Source organism: Boleophthalmus pectinirostris, unplaced genomic scaffold (genome assembly GCF_026225935.1).
Source record: "Boleophthalmus pectinirostris isolate CB_2022bp ecotype Guang Dong unplaced genomic scaffold, ASM2622593v1 HiC_scaffold_8, whole genome shotgun sequence".
Lineage (NCBI taxonomy): Eukaryota > Metazoa > Chordata > Actinopteri > Gobiiformes > Gobiidae > Boleophthalmus > Boleophthalmus pectinirostris.
The window spans coordinates 7,935,271-7,951,920 of NW_026571515.1; the positions used below are offsets into that span (position 1 = coordinate 7,935,271).

Below are 16,650 nucleotides of genomic sequence, written 5' to 3' on the forward strand. Positions count from 1 at the left end.
TCTCTCTCTTCCTTTTTCTCTCTAAATGTCATTGGTGACTCGTCTCTCTTTGGCCCCGTGCCACCGTGTACAGTCTAGTACTTCTCTGTGTATATCTGTGTACTTGTACTTTTATATTTCTGTGCTTTTGACCCTGACTTAATGCTGACTCAGTTCACGCAGCTGCTAAATAAAAACATAGAGCTGATGTTCGCGTTTGGTGGAACAAATAATTGAGTCCAAAAGGATCAGTTACTGTGGCAGAGTGGTTAGCCTGTCTCCTGCCTCCTCTCAGTAAGGAGGTTGCGGGTTAGACTCTTGATCAGTGGGTGGGCAAACGACGGCCCGGGGGCTGTATGCGGCCCTTTAAATCTTTTAATCCGGCCCGCCGAACTGGAATAAATTACAATAATAAACCTTGTTGATGTTTTATTTTTCCTGCATTTCCGGCGTTTCCCAGCAGATGGCGCACTATATATATATACATTGAGGTGCGGCGTCTTATGTTGGCCGCAGTGTTTTATGGGAAAGTGTTCTTACAGGAGTCATTTTTAGGCGGCGCATTTGGACCATGAGTGAGGTAGAAGTGTTCAAGACAACACTGCACTGTTTCCAGTTTGAGTGGGTCAGAACACTTAAGGGGCGTTCAAAGGCGTTTGCATTTGAGTTTAGACGCCCCCGACGTGCGTCTTTGTTGCTGTGGACAAACGGGACAAAAATACTTGACGCGCGTCCGTTGCCCTGGAAACAAGAGCCCGGTCCCGGTCTTTTCCCGAAACAATATCAGACCAGACTGACAGAGTGTTTTTATGACATAAAACATCAGCGGAGGAGATCGGGTCGACGACTGGGGCGTATATATATTTATACTCCGCTAATGACACTCCCGGTCTAGTCCTGGTCTAATACCGGTCTAGTCCTGGTCTAATACCGGTCTAGTCCTGGTCTAATCACGGTCTAGTCCTGGTCTAGTCTCGGTCTAGTCTCGGTCTACTCCCGGTCTAGTCCTTGTTTAGTCCCGGTCGAGTCCTGGTCCGGTCCTGGTGTAGTCCTCGCGATCGGCTCGGTGATTGTGGTGTATATATTTAATCTCCGCTCATGTTTGTGGTTCTCGTTCTGGTTCTCGGGTCTTGCTTCCTGATAATAACGTCGCTGCGTCACTGGATACTCGTCCCTGATTGGTTGACGCGGCGCGTCTGACACGAAAAGTTCAGCATTTTCAACTTCTTGACGCTGACACTTTGGACGCGCGTCTTGGCCGCTGACGCCAAAACGCTCAAGACGCGCCGCGCTGACGCCAGATTCGCGCCGCGCTGACGCCGAAAACGCGCCGCAAAAACGCAGGACGCTCTAGTCGCGCGTCCACATAGACTTTACATTGAAACTGGACGCTTTGACGCCCTGGTGTGAACGGGCCTTTACAGATTCTGTGTTACAAATCTTAATGCACGGAACGTCTGAAGAGTCTGGTTCTACTGCACATGTAGGTGTTTATGTGCGTGTTCTTGTGGCGTTGGCTCTGTTTCTAAATGAGATCTCGCTGCTCAGGACTCACTCTCCCCTGTGGTGTGGAGCAGATCTATTCACTTTAAATGAATCCTGAAACTAACGTGACAAAGTTGTAGTGTGTAGTGCAGAATATGTTCTACATGAACGTAAAGACGAGTGCAATGGAGCCGAGCTCTTAACACATCATGTCCTGTCTCCTGTCCGGTCCTTCAGTCAAATTTTAGGACCCTATGTGGCCCCCAAGCCAAAAAGTTTGCCCACCCCTGCTCTTGATCTTAAAAAAAAGCAAAAAAGCTTGGCCAAAATTTAAGATAGAAACACTTAAATCCTTCAGAAAATGACTTAAAAATAGAGAAATTATCTGTCCATGCAGTGAGATAATTTTACTTAACAAGTTATCTTAAAATAAAGTACCTCTAGATAAGAATGAAGCACTAAGTCAGAACAAGTAAGTGGATAATAAATCTGAAAAATAACCTGATAAAAGTTTTAAAATCTTGGCCAGATCAGAGAAATTTGCAGTGTTCCTTCCTTGTGCAGTGGTGAAAAAAGTACTCAGGGGCATAAATTAAGTACAAGTATCACAAAAACTCGAGGTACTTAAGTAAAAGTACAGACGTAACTGTAAAAAAAAAAGTTAAAATACTTGCAGAGAGATTTTGAGATCTGTTTAAGTATCAAATGTAGTGATACTTAGGGGGGGTTAGTTGAAGAGGCGGGATCAAGTCGTTGTTTTGCAAGTCTCAAGTCTCAAGTCTTTGACCTCAAGTCCGAGTCAAGTCCCAAGTCGTCTGCTTTGAGCTTCAAGTCATTTCAAGTCTTTAGATTTTTGCAGTATTAGTGTGAATCATTACGATCAGAATTAGGGATGTAACAATGTTCAAATCTTACGGTACGATATTATCACAACATGTCTCCGCTCAATTTCATTTCTTTCCAGCAACTAGGTCAAGAATCAGAAAAAAAACCCCGGAAGTGTGAGTTCGGGCACCAGCCAATCAGCGAAGAGTGATATATTCAGTGTTGTCAACGATTCCTGAGATCGAGGATTTAAAGCCGGAATAAATAAAGAGAATGTTTGGTGAATTTCATCAAGGGGAAAGATGTTACTGTCCTTCTTTCGACAGGACAGTTTGCCCCGTTAACGGCACATTACATACGTCAAGACCAAATAGCAGCGATTGGTTAAATGATAAAAAGTACCCGCCTACTGTCGAGTGAACGAAATCTAACACTGTGAGGTCAGACGGTTTCTACAAAGTGAAATGAAGTAAAAGGCTCTCTCACGGTACGATATTTATTGTGATATTTTGGAGAGATTAACAGAATTGTACATATGCTATTTTTGTCCTTTTTAAATACCTTGACCAGTCTTCAGTGTGAATCATTACTGTTATATTCCAAAGAAATAACATTTAATTTAAGTAAAGGATCATGGCCTATACAGTTCCCTCTTTTTTTTTATCACTTTTAGGTAAAAAACCTTGCAATTCGATATTTTGTGATGGTCCACGATATTATTGTGAGTGTTTTGAGGATACGATATAGTGATATTTCAGTTATTGTTACATCCCTAGTCAGAATAGAAAGAATTCAGATTTAAAAGTGCTTAATAACAGTTATGTATTTTACTGTAGTACAGTCGAGGTACCATCTCACAGTACTTCAGTTTCATCCAAAGCACCAAACAAAAGTGGAAGGGACATTTTGTTCCTGTAAAATTCAGCACAGCATTTATCAGCTGTAAAGAGAAAAGTATTTTCTAAAACCTCATCGAGTCACAGGCCTCAAGTCCAAGTCGAGTTCCAAGAAACTGATCTTCAAGTCCAAGTCGAGTCCCAAGTCTTCGTCTATTTTATCAAGTCAAGTCTCAAGTCCTAAAAATAGTGACTCAAGTCTGACTCGAGTCCCCACCTCTGATTATTTGTATATTTTTCTTTAGTCAATGAAACCTTCAGCCATTACAGTAAATCTCTCTGGGTTAGTTAAATAGAAATCCTCTTTTGAATCCTGTATACCTACTCTACCTATAAAGTAGAAAGTGCCTGCTCTAAAATGAATTGAAGTAACTAAAAAGTATTTCCTTTTTGGTCACGTTTGCCTTATTCTCTGTGGCTTTGTTCTCATTATAAGCTCCTCTTGGCTTCCTCGAGTGTTATTTCAGTCTCTTGTTCTGCTGACAGCTCAGTTAAACTACATTTCCTCTCATGTTACTGTGAGCAGACCTTTTATCATTAGGACCCCATCTGAACCCAGCCACAGTGGAAATGTCACTAACTGATTCTCTTCAAACTCCTCCTGAGCTCTGCAGTCTGGGGCCGCGGGGCCGGACCTGCTCTGTGTTCTATATTTTAAGCAGAATTAAAGTATGTTTGTGTGTCGCTGCACCATACGGACACAACCTTTGATCGTTTCTCCGTGGGGGAGCGGAGATTCTGTGCCGGCAAAAGGTGAAAGTGAGGACCGGGGTGTGATGATCGTAGTTTTGCAGGATTCACGTGGTTCGGAGGGACGTAGTCAAGGCGGGAGGCAACTGTTGTCAAGGCGGCCACCCTAACTATAAAGCACAGTGGGAAACATTGGTGTTTTTAACTTTAGTTCCTCGGGTCAGGGATTTCATCGCTTTGGGCTCTGATAGAAAAGAAAAGATATTACTTCAAAAGAATAATTTATTTTCTATAATGAAAAGATGATTCAAGATTTGTTCACATTTGTATTTGTGTTGTCACAATACCAGAGGTGGGGGCTTGCAAGTCGTGACTTGAACTTAAGTCAAGACTTGAGTCACTATTTTTAGGACTTGAGACTTGAGTTGATAAAATGGACTAAGACCTGAGACTCGACTTGGACTTGAAGGTCAGAGACTTGGGACTTGACTCGGACTTGAGGCCTGTGAGAAGCACTTTTAAATCTGAATTCTTTCTATTCTGACCGTAATGATTCACACTATGATCTTGTCAAGAAATTTAAAAAGGAAAAATTAACATTTCTACAACTCTTACATACTCTATAAATACTCATGTATAAACATGCTATGATTTTTAAGTACAGTTTATCTTAAAAGTCATAAAAATGGCAAAAATCTAGTTTAAAGACTTCAAATTACTTTGAAGCTTGGACTTATGGGCCAGGGACACAAGACTCGACTTGGACTTGCCTGTATTTGACTTGGGACTTGACTCGGACTTGAGGTCAAAGACTTGAGACTTACTTGAGACTTGCAAAACAACGACTTGGTCCCACCTCTGCACGATACTAATGATTTCAATATTTAGAAATACCGTAAAATAAAAGTAAACACAACAGCCGCCTGTCACTCCGTTGCCATGGAAGCACTAAACAAACCTGATCAAAAGAAAACACTACGAATACGGCGACTTTTTAAACACACTGAACTAAGTAAAAACACTCTTATTATTTAAAGACTATTTGGCACAAAGGAGAAGACAAACGACATGATTCTGGTTTATTTTGGAGCTTTTTGGTATAAGGATGACGCCAGAGTTTGAGACTGAACGAGCGACCGAAACCCTGCTCGATTCTGACCGCACACTTCCCAAACTAGAAGAACTCCCTGCGGCAGACGAGGAGCCGGGACTGGACAAAGGAGAGTCCACTTTCGAAGACCCCGAGGTGGAGGCGATCGTGGCCTGTGTGAAAGCGATGGACGGAGAGACCGAGAAGCTGGTGGAGATGATGAAACGCGGGAAAAAAGAGGTGGAAGCAGACGCCAGATCCATTTATGTTGGGAACGTGGATTACGGTATCACTGCGGCAGAGCTCATGGTCCACTTTCGCCGCTGCGGTTCGGTCAACAGAGTGACTATTTTAAGTGACAAAAACACGGGGCATCCTAGAGGTTTCGCGTTTGTTGAATTCAAGAAGAAAGCGTCTGTTCGCACGGCCCTGGCGCTTGGATCAGTCCGTGCTCAGAGGAAGGCACTTGAGGGTCTGTGTGAAGTTGGGATGAAAAGAAAGATCTAATACGGCTTCAGTCCAAACCTGGAGACTTGCCTGAGCTCCATCAACCTTCTCTCCTGTTCTTGTTGTGTTCTAAATAAACGTTTTGTTCATTAGCATCAGGTCTTTCTTCATGCTTTATTAAGTGTAACAAAAGTTTCTATATTACGCAAAAATGGACTCTTGTGAGTTTTAAATCGTGTTATAATGTTGTTACCTAATCAAAAACAGACCTGGAGTTGTGTTTTGTTGCATTCACATTTGTCTGCGTTAACTTTTATTATTACGGTGTGTTTCTTTATCCACTGACACGAACAGGGAAGACTTGAGCAAGGTTTCCCAGATAGAATCCAGTGTCATTTTTAAGTATGAACTGGGTCCAGTCAAGAGGTAACGGAGGGAAACAGGGGCAGATTTTTTACATTCAAATGTCTCTTATTCAGAAACTAGAGGGACTATTGAAATAAGTAAAGTATCAGAATGTAGGAAAGAGTTACACTCCAACAGGGTCAAGTTAAACCTGTGATATTCTTTCAAGTTGTTTGACAAAAAATTTAAAAAACTCATGTCAGGTAACGGAGGGAATGAAATATGCAGCACTTTTTGGGCAATAAATACAAACAGTGATAACTCTTGGTTCTCACTTACATATCCTTAACAAACTGGTTTGAATATTTGCTTCATATAGTTTTCTACCATATGGTACAAGATTAGGTTGAAAAACCTCTTACTTTTTGAGTCATGAGATTTTTTATTAAGAAAGGTCATGGTAACGGAGGGAAAAGTAACGGAGGGAAAATTGTGCAAACAAGTAGAAGGTGCAGGATTTTGCATAATTTGTCGCTTTTTTCTTCCGAAAACTTTAATATTACTTCAAAATGAAAGGAAACTATTTCTATAAAATATGTCAGTCCTTCCAAGCAAATTTTTATCATTTTAAATATTTTTTAATTTTTTTTTAAAATCATGTACCTTCATCAACAGTTCAAAGATGGAATAACACAAGATATGATGAAATACATCCATTTATTTACATGATTTTCAGGTCTTTGAAATTTGGGAAATAATTTTTGTTCCATGTTTCATACATGGTCTGTTTAAAACATATGTAACTTTAGAACCAAAAATGGTACAGAAAAAAGGTCAACAGTTTCATAAACTAGAGTACATATGTATCTGTTCAATACATTTTTATATCAGATGCATTAACTTGAATTTTTGTTCTTGCTGTTTACTTCTGCTTGACCGGACCCAACTGTTTTCATTGTGTTTGGACGCTTTGGTCATTTAAAAGACAATTTCAGTCACTCCTATTACTGCAATACCTTACTGCATCCGTATCACTGGGTATGGGAGTCGGTTTCACCCTTGTTTTTAGTCTATTTCCTGCAAGCTAACATGCCAAAATGACCGATTACTATGCAACACCAATGCTTTCACTTCACTAATCTACTGAGGCCACATCCACACTAATTCATATTCGAGTCGTTTTTGTTGTGGATGCAGTGTTCGTCCACACTAATCCGACTGAAAACCGCTCTAGAACCTGAACGATCTGGTGCTGCCAGCTCCCACGAATACATCTGAGTACGGATCTGATCTGAAAACGTTGATGTAGGTCTATGTGCCGTGAAGAAATTCCCCCGCCAAAACGCTAAGAGGCTAGAATATATGTCCATTCATATATACAGTCTATGTGTACGACCTGCAGACGTATAATCTCTGAAAAGTTTCACATGAACCATCTCCAACACGATAGAAACACACAACAGACTCACCATCAGCAGAACACCCCTCTGTCACTGAAAGAACACTCATATTTCACTAAGTCGTGTCCTTTAGTCCGACAGAAGCTGAACCGCATCAGCGCACAAGAAGCGATCTGTTTTTTTGAGCTCTCAGTTTATGCAAATTAGTCATGTGGTTTTAAGTTTTGTTCCTGTAAAACGTAAACAAATATGCTCAAAGCTGCGTGGATACGGTTTGTTTCAGTGTAAACGTAGCCTGAATTCTACTATTTATTCTTCCTCGAGGTTGTGTAGTTGAAGCACAGACTTATTTTCGCAGTGGTACTCGGCCGGTGGTAAAGCAACAACACGTTTTTGTTTGGCGTCCACGTTTTTCTCCGAGTCGGACACACGAAACATAATTAAACGGTTGAGGCGTGGACGTGGCGTCGTATCCGAGATCCAAGCGGGAGACGGATGGATGAACGAACGCAGCATTAGTCTGTTCTACATCTCGAAAGCTCAAAATACTTTGTTCCACTTTGTGACGTTCGAAGCCGTAGTTTTCAAGTTAACGACTCCTTTTACCTTTTGACGAGATTGACAATTCCAGATTTGACCTGAGTGAAAAAAGGCCAGTTATAAGTAACGTGGACCACAATTATGTCAGATTACGTCTCTCTGGCAGCAAACTATGGACAGTGGATCATTGGAGCATCTCAGTATGCAAAACTTTCTCCAGCTAAACTTGACAAGACTGAAGTCATAGTGTTTCCACAGCAAAGGACAGTGTCAGCAGTCATAGTCTCTCTCTAAAACCTTCAAATCAGGCAAGAAATTAATAATGGACAGACTTGAACTTTAACAGTGCAGCCTTTAATCTAAAACATAGCAAAATCAAAGGTTTACTGTCTAAATCAGACTTGGAGAAACTTATCCATGCGTTTGTCTCCAGTAGGTTAGATACTGTAATGTTCTGCTCACTGGTCTCTCCAAACAGCTGTGAACGCTGCAGAACATCCAGAACGTGCAGCTCGGGTTTATCGAACTAGGAAGTACGAGCAATAAGTCCTGTGCTCAGGTCTCTGCTCTGGCTCCTGTGCCTCAGAGACTTTAAAGCAGCTCTGCTTGTACAAGTGTCTCCATGGCCGAGCACAAAGTCCATCTGTGACATGTTAGTGTCATATGAACATCTCACACTCTGAGGAGCTCAGGGAGCCTCCTGCTGGTGCCCAGAGTCACGACTAAACAAGGGAGTTTTCAGGTTCATGCAGCTAAACCTGGAACAGTCTGAACATGTGAACAGACTCTTCTGTGACGTGTTTAAATCCAGACTCAAAACATTTCTGTTTAACTGTCAATTGAAAGGTTTTCATTCTGACTCTTCTCTCCAATTTATGTCTCTTTTTTTTAATTTTAATCTTCATGATTATTTATGTTTTGATTTGTTTTTATTTGATTTTAATGTATTTCTTATTCTGTAAAGCACTTTGAATTACTTTGTGTAAAAAAATACTTTTTGACGAGATTGACAATTCCAGATTTGAAGTGACCAAAATGTATGGAGTTTTAAAACACAATGGAGCACTTCCTGTATTACCAGTGTAGCCTAAATATGCAGGATTGGTGCAGTTAAACACGTGTGAATGAAACAAAACAAAACCTCCAGGTGGGTTTGTGATGAAGAAACAACATTATAACATGGATCAGAGCCCTTTAAGACGTAGTTTTTGTGCCTTAAAATGGGTAAATTTGAGTCTTTAGTGTCACAAAAATTGAAAAAATAATACTAATAAAAAGTTTGGTGACTGAGAAAACAACAATTTACTTCTATTATCACCAATAAACTCTTTCTTTCTCTTTCACTATCTATCTCTCTATTTATTTTTCTCTCACCCCCTCCTCTCTTTCACTTTCTCTCTAATCTCAGCGTTGTCCTCCTCTGTCTGATTTATCCTCTCTCCCTCTTGCTTTCTGTTTCTCTCTCAGATCTGTGGAGTTGTCGCGTACAGTTTTGTGTCGTGTTTTTGTATATTTATGGAGAACAGTCGTGTAGGAGCATGGGTAATGTCGTTTTTTGGGATGAGTTTCGGACAGTTCGAATAAGGGAGAGATCGCTAGATTATCAAACATGGATGACGTACGAAACCACTCGGGATGTTTTTGATGACGGGAAAATGTTACAACATGATAGAAAAGCCCCAAAAAGTCGAATTAAACCGCGATAACGATACAATATTTTAATGTATGTATTTATTTATTTCAAACAAGGACACTGCGCAACTTTTCTGTTTTTGCTTTGCCTGGAATGTTCCATAGTATGACATTATCCATCCAGTGTTTATTCATTACGGGTGTTTCTGTTGCTCAAAAATGCAATAATTCCTGCTGTAAACTGAGGCGACTCTTCATAGATCTGAACTGTAATGTAGACAGTGTTGGGAAGGTGACTTTAAAATGTAATCCCCTACAGATTACAGATTACATACCCCAAAATGTAGTTTGTAACGTAATCCATTAAATTACTTAAAGTGAGTAACGTAATCTGAATACTTTGGATTACTTGATATTGTCGTGCTTTTTAAAACAGTATGAATGTAACAACCACATCCTGAAAATTCATGTTTGTTCTCTTCAAATTGTCTGTTGAGCCAAAGTCTCCATGAACAGACTTTTGTTTTACTGTAAAGTAGCAAAGACCAGGAAATCTTAACATGAGATGTTTTGTCCTGGTTTTAGTTCCTAGTTTAGTCCTGGTTTAGACCTGGTTTAGACTTAGTTTAGACCTGGTTTAGTCCCTAATTTAGCCCTGGTTTTAGTCTTAGTTTAGTTTAGTCCTGGTTTAGACTTAGTTTAGACCTGGTTTAGTCCTGGACTGGTTTAGTCCTGGTTTTAGTCCTGGTTTAGACCTGGTTCAGCCCTAGTTTAGTCCTGGTTTTAGTCCTGGTTTAGTCCTGGTTTTAGTCTTAGTTTAGTTCTGGTTTAGTCCTGGTTTAGACTTAGTTTAGACCTGGTTTAGTCCTGGACTAGATTAGACCTGGTTCAGCCCTAGTTTAGTCCTGGTTTTAGTCCTAGTTTAGTCCTGGTTTTAGTCCTGGTTTAGACCTGGTTTAGCCCTAGTTTAGTCCTGGTTTAGACCTGGTTCAGACCTAGTTTAGTCCTGGTTTTAGTCCTGGTTTAGTCCTGGTTTTAGTCTTAGTTTAGTTCTGGTTTAGTCCTGGTTTAGACTTAGTTTAGACCTGGTTTAGTCCTGGACTAGTTTAGACCTGGTTCAGCCCTAGTTTAGTCCTGGTTTTAGTCCTAGTTTAGTCCTGGTTTTAGTTTTAGTTTAGACCTGGTTTAGTCCTGGACTGGTTTAGACGAGACCGGCGGTGTCTGCGGAAGGAGACGTGGGATATTGCCTCAAAATGTGAAAACAGGAAAATACCACCATGTAATCCATTTATTTCAACAAAGTAACTGTAATCCAATTACCACTCACTGAAATAGTAACTGTAACTGAATACAGTTACTCATAATTTGTACTCTGATTACATCACTCTGGCACATGTAATCTGTTACTCCCCAACACTGGATGTGGCGTAGTGCTCAGGGTGACCAGACGTCCCTGTTTACCCAGGACAGTCCCAGTTTGGAGTCAGGGGACACACCCTGTCCCAGCAGATTGATCCAAAACCAGTCATTTGTCCAAGTTTTATACAAGAAATGTCCAAGCTGTCTCTATTTTTGACCATTTTTGATCCGAAAGAGGGAAATATGTTGCCAGATATTTTTGTCTAAACACAGAAATTTGCCAGAAGACTCACGTCGTGTACCGATTCACGAGTGAGTGGAGAATCAAGTGAGTGCCTAATGTTCTTGTTCTTTATTTTATTTATTTATTTTATTTAAAACAAGGACAGCGCACAGAAAACATGAATCTCAGAGAAAAGAAAATATCCTCTGTGCCAGATTCAGCTACGAAACTCCTTTCCATCTGCAGTCAACAGGCAAGTACAAAATACATTAAGAAGACACTTTTTACATTAGACTACACTACTGTTCAAAGTTTGAGGTCACTTAGAAATGTCCTTATTTTTGAAAGAAAAGCATTGTTTTTTTAATGAAGATAACTTTAAACTAATCAGAAATACACTCTATACATTGCTAATGTGATAAATTATTATTCTAGCTGCAAATGTCTGGTTTTTGATGCAATATCTACATAGGTGCACAGAGGCCCATGTGTTCTAATGGTACAATGTGTTTGCTCATTGTGTCAGAAGGGTAAAGGATGATTAGAAAACCCTTGTGCATCATGTTAGAACAGGTGAAAACAGTTTATCTGGTTAGAGAAGCTATAAAACTGACCTTTCTTTGAGCAGGTTGAGTATCTGGAGCATCACATTTGTGGGGTCGATTAAACGCTCAAAATGGCCAGAAAAAGAAGAACTTTCATGTGAAACTCGACAGTCTAGTCTTGGTCTTAGAAATGAAGCAGGGCTCCTGATGGGGACCCTCAGCAGAAGAGCTGTCATCTGGGGAAAAGAATATAAGTTTTGGTTGGTTAGCTAATGTTATCTGTTGTTAAAAGTTGTGCCTTACCTTATTGTATTAACGCACTTTAGTCTTAAGAGTCAACACACGGCACAAATAATAAATATCTGTGGTTAAAAACACAACCAGTTCAGACACCGGTGTCACAGTGGCTCCACAGCCGAGGGGAGAGCTTCAGGAGCGGCGCCAGAACCGAGCCCGTGAGCAACAACTAATGATCACAGAGCAGAGTTACAACTACATGATCGTAAAAACATATGTGAATATAAGTAGCGTTTTGACTGGGATCTGCCTCAGGAGATGGAGTTGTCCCGACATTCGACCTCGCTTCATCACGTTAGCTCCTACTATGCTACGCTAACTTTACTGCTACTGCACTCGTCAAAACAGATAAAACACACAATCACAGACGTACAGACATCACAATCTCACGTGTCTAACTAATGATGACAAATACAATTAACTTTTAAACTATTACTTACAGTTAAATCCGCGGACAACAGGTGGGTGCTCCTTCTTTCGCGGACTGACTGGGGCGGATTTGGGCGACCGAAAGCGGATCTGCTGCGGATCCTGATGCTATCAGGATCATTATATCACCTAATAATGTGATAAATTCCTATCACGTATTAACGTGATAGTTTCATGTTATAACATGAAAAATATCACGTTATAACGTGAAACTTTTCACTACTGAGCCGAAATATATTTTGGGGAGTGAAAGCAATACACCACCGTAAGTTTAAGCCTCAACTTGTTCCGTGATAGAAATAAGCCTGAGTCTGACCAAAACTAACTCAGGTCTGAAGTTTTAAGCTGCACTTTTGGCCTTCATGGTGACTCTGAGAAGACTGGATCAGTGGAGCAACGACATCACGGAAAATGGGCTCAAAGTGTGACTTTTTTTTTAACGATCTGATTAAACGAGAGAGGAACCACAGCGCACGGACAAGAGTTTGATTTGGGACGTGGAACTTTTACAGTCATTCTGATCTGAGGAGCGAGAGGAAAGACATGCCTTTCTCTTGTCTTCACTCCCCTTCCTTTCCCATTCGTTCCTCCTCCTCTTCTTTTCGTTCCTCCTCCTCTCCTGTTCACTTCTCCTCTCCTGTTCTCCTCCTCCTCTCCTGTTCTCTCCTCCTCTTCTCCTGTTCGCTCCGTGGACAGAGAGGAGCCCGGTTAATCCGCTCGAGGAACGAAGTTGCCTGCGGTGTACGTGCGGAGGTCAACTTCCGCCGTGCGTAAAAGTAAAGCTGTAAAAGAGCTCTTCACGTGTGGCCTAGAAAGAAAGAAACAATAAAATACCGAGCCGACGTGTTTGCGAGTTTGACAGAAAGCGAGAGACGAGGGAACGATGAGAGAGAAACGGACGTGACGAAGGAGCGAAAGGACCGAACCCACAGAAAACCAGATCATCCTCATCTTTCAAAAATTAAGAAACGTGAGAGCGGTGATTCAATTCCTGAATCCACACCTCCTCTGAACTTTCTCACCTCTTCTCTTCCGCCGACCCAATCCGCGGCGGCCTCGGGTTACCCATAATGCCCCGGTCCCGAGATCCCCGCCCCTCCCGCACTTCAAAGCCCGCACATCAAAGCCCGCCCGCCTCACGTCTCTCAAACTAAAAGTCCAGATCAGAGAAAGTCCTGATCACACCACGCTGCCCCCTGCTGCTCCGGCCCGGTCACTGACGCGGCTCCAGAACAAGACTGATTTTTCTCTCCGGGGGGGAAAACACAAAACACACGAGCAGAGTTAGGATGGAGAGATGGACGGAGGGATAACAGAGGGAGAGGAGTTTTTTGCCTGGAGAAGGTGACGGGCCGCGCGCACTTTAGATCAGTATCGCGTTATCAGTTTTATTTGAATTAGATGTGGTGTAATTATGAAGTTATTTTTTAAAAGGAAAACGTTTTTAAAGCAGAAAGAGCAGGACCTTTTCCCTTTCAAATGTGGCAACGTTTTGACAATTTGTTGCTTTATTTATTTTGTTATGATTTATTTTTAAAGGTCCTATATTACACAAAATCGACTCTTGTGAAGTTTAGGACATATTATAATGTTGTTACCTCATCAAAAACATACTCGTAGCTGTGTTTTTTTCTCATTCATACATGTTTGAGTTAGTGCTGTCAGGCGATTAAAAAAACTGAGAGACTAATTAATTATGATCTGTAATGAATTAATCTAATTAATCTCTTTCTAATCTCACCTAAAAATTGCTGAGAAAAGCCTTCAACTTGAGGTATTTTCATTTAAATTCATTATTATATTATTATTATTACATATAAACCATGAACACTCTAGAGCACAGGTGTCAAACATACGGCCCGGGGGCCAAATCCGGCCCTCCAAGACCTTTAATCTGGCCCTCGGCTGATTTTCTACTCAAATATTTCAATTATATTTTCTATTAAAATATTGTTAATTTTCTGTGGTGTTTATCACAGCAGCGTCTCCAGCGTCTCTGTACGTGGCCCCTCCCACCAGAGCAGCACAAATGAAGACTTGTCTCTTTTCCAAACGCTCTTAAAGGACGATCGTTTTGACTGTTGACCGTGACACCCTCATCAGAAAAATGTCCAAAATGAGAAAACTGGAGCTGAGTGCAGGATTTTACAACAAAAACTGACTTATTCCTGTTTTGAAAACAAGTTCATGTTAAAACATTGTGTTGAAATTACATTTTTCAAGTTTCAGGTTGTTCATAATATTATAATATTTTGTAAAAGAAAGAGTTCATCAATTAAAAAAGATTTCTATAATAGATTTGTGTTTCTCTGCACAAATATTTGAACTTATTGTTATTTTTGGGGTTTATATGACATAAGTTTTCTGATCCGGCCCCTTTGGGATCAAAGTCGGTTGGATACGGCCCCCGACCAAAATGAGTTTGACACTCCTGCTCTAGAGCCACATCAGCTCGTTTGAAATTATAATGTGTTTAATGCTGATTTGCGCAAGTCTCACAAAAACGAAACTTAAAAACAGCATGGCTAATTTGCATAAACTAAGCGAGAAAAAAAAAAAGCTGTTGTGTCGCTGATGCGGTTCAGCTTCTGTGGGACTGAAGGACACGACTCAGTGGAATATAGATGTTCTTTCTGTGACAAAGTTGAAGGTGAAGGTGAGTCTGTTCTAGGGCTGGGCGATATGGATCAAAAATATATCTCGATATATTTTGCTATATCTCGATAAAAAAAAATAACCCCCTAAAACTGAGAACTGCAAAAACAAATCTGCCAAATTCCACAAGGTCCTTTTTTTTATTAAAGTGTAAGAGGTCGGCAGTTCATACAGGAACATTTAAGATTACAAAAAACCTAATTACATAAATAATAATTTAACTGTAAAATAAAATAAATAATACATATTTCCTTCTTTTCATTCATAAATAAAACAACTCAACACAAGCTCATCTTTGTATTAACTCTGTTCTCCAAACCATAACCAGAACCATGAGCTCCTTCAGCAGAAGAAGCTCAGATGTTCCTTATTTTAATAGATCCATGTTCCAGCAGTGAGGAGCTCTGAGGTTTAATCCCACAATCCACTGCAGATCAAACCCAATGTTTCCAAACACTATTGTACAAGTGACACTGCAGCAGATTATTAATTCAAATCTTCTGCATAAATAAACTTTACATTACTAAACTTTACAATATATAAAGCATAACAACTCTAGAGAAACATCAGCCTGTTTGAGATAATAATGTGTTTAATACAGTTTTGCGCACGTGTGTTTACATTTTACAGAAACGAAACTTAAGCTCATGACTCATTTGCATAAACAGCACATTTCTCCTGCAGCTCAGCTCGTTTAGCTTCTTTCGGGCTAAAGGACGTGACTCAGTGGAATATGAGGATGTGCTGCTGCTGATGGTTTTGTCTGTAAATGGTGGAAAAGGTTCGTGGTGCTTGAAGCTTTTCACTGGCACCAACTTTGGTCGTTCACGGCGATAGTGACGAGTGAAGGAGACACGAGCGAACAAAATCAGGGAGGCAGGGGCGAAGAGAGAGAAGGTAAACAAGCGAAGCGGCGAAATCAGAATTGAATATAAGCATTATATCGATATATACGATATGTCAGAATTCATATCGAGTTTAAAAACTATCTCGATATATTTAAAATATCGATATATCGCCCACCCTAGTCTGTTCTGTGTTTGTGTCGTGATGTTTTCAGACGTGTGCAGGTTTATCGCAGATGCGGCGAGAACGAGAATGAAAATCACAATTGTTTGCAGGAGCGATGTGTTATTGTCCCAACAACACATAAAAACAGATTTTATAATAAGGCAACTCGCTACAGAAACAGTAAAGTTAGAGATTAAAAATGAGATTAACGCGATTAAAAAACATAACGCGCTAAATATGACTGTAATTAATTAATCGCAATTAACGCGATAATTTGACACCCTTAGTTTAATTTATTATTATTTGGTCTACATTTCCAAAGTTCAAAATGCTCTGTTCCACCTTATGATGTCATGAAGTGGTAGTTCTCAAGTTAACAGCTAAACCTTTTACTTTTAGTGCAGTAGACATGGGCAATTCCTGGGCTGAAATCACCCAAAAGATTCTAGTGAAGTTGTGTGTGGACTTTAAAAACACAGTGGAGCACTTCCTGTGTTACCGTATGACATCACAAGGTGGAACAGAGCGTTTTCTGTTTGAGAAAACAAACCAGCGTAAATATGCAGGGTTTGTGTGTTAAACATGAGCGAATGAAACAAAACACAACTCCAGGTCTGTTTGTGATGAAGAAACAATTATAACATTTATCAGAAAACAGGGTAATATGCGGTTTTAAATGAATGAGTGTCTTGCCCAAGGACACAATAACAGGATGCATTTTGGAGAGATTTGAACTGCAAATCCTTACTTTTCACCCCATTAATGTTACCGAACTCTACATTTTTAGTTGATGAAATACTAA

The 16,650-nt window shown here is 40.3% G+C and overlaps 2 protein-coding genes across 2 annotated transcripts in view; both read left to right on the forward strand.

The window, feature by feature from the left end:
* bsna (bassoon presynaptic cytomatrix protein a) overlaps positions 1 to 16,650 on the forward strand; it is a 231,293-nt gene that overhangs the window by 138,406 nt on the left and 76,237 nt on the right.
* LOC110168959 (polyadenylate-binding protein 2-like) lies at positions 4,872 to 5,458 on the forward strand. Its single transcript, XM_055166180.1, is given in 2 exon segments — positions 4,872 to 5,400; positions 5,402 to 5,458. Coding segments are annotated over 2 exon segments (477 nt in total). The 5' UTR covers positions 4,872 to 4,980.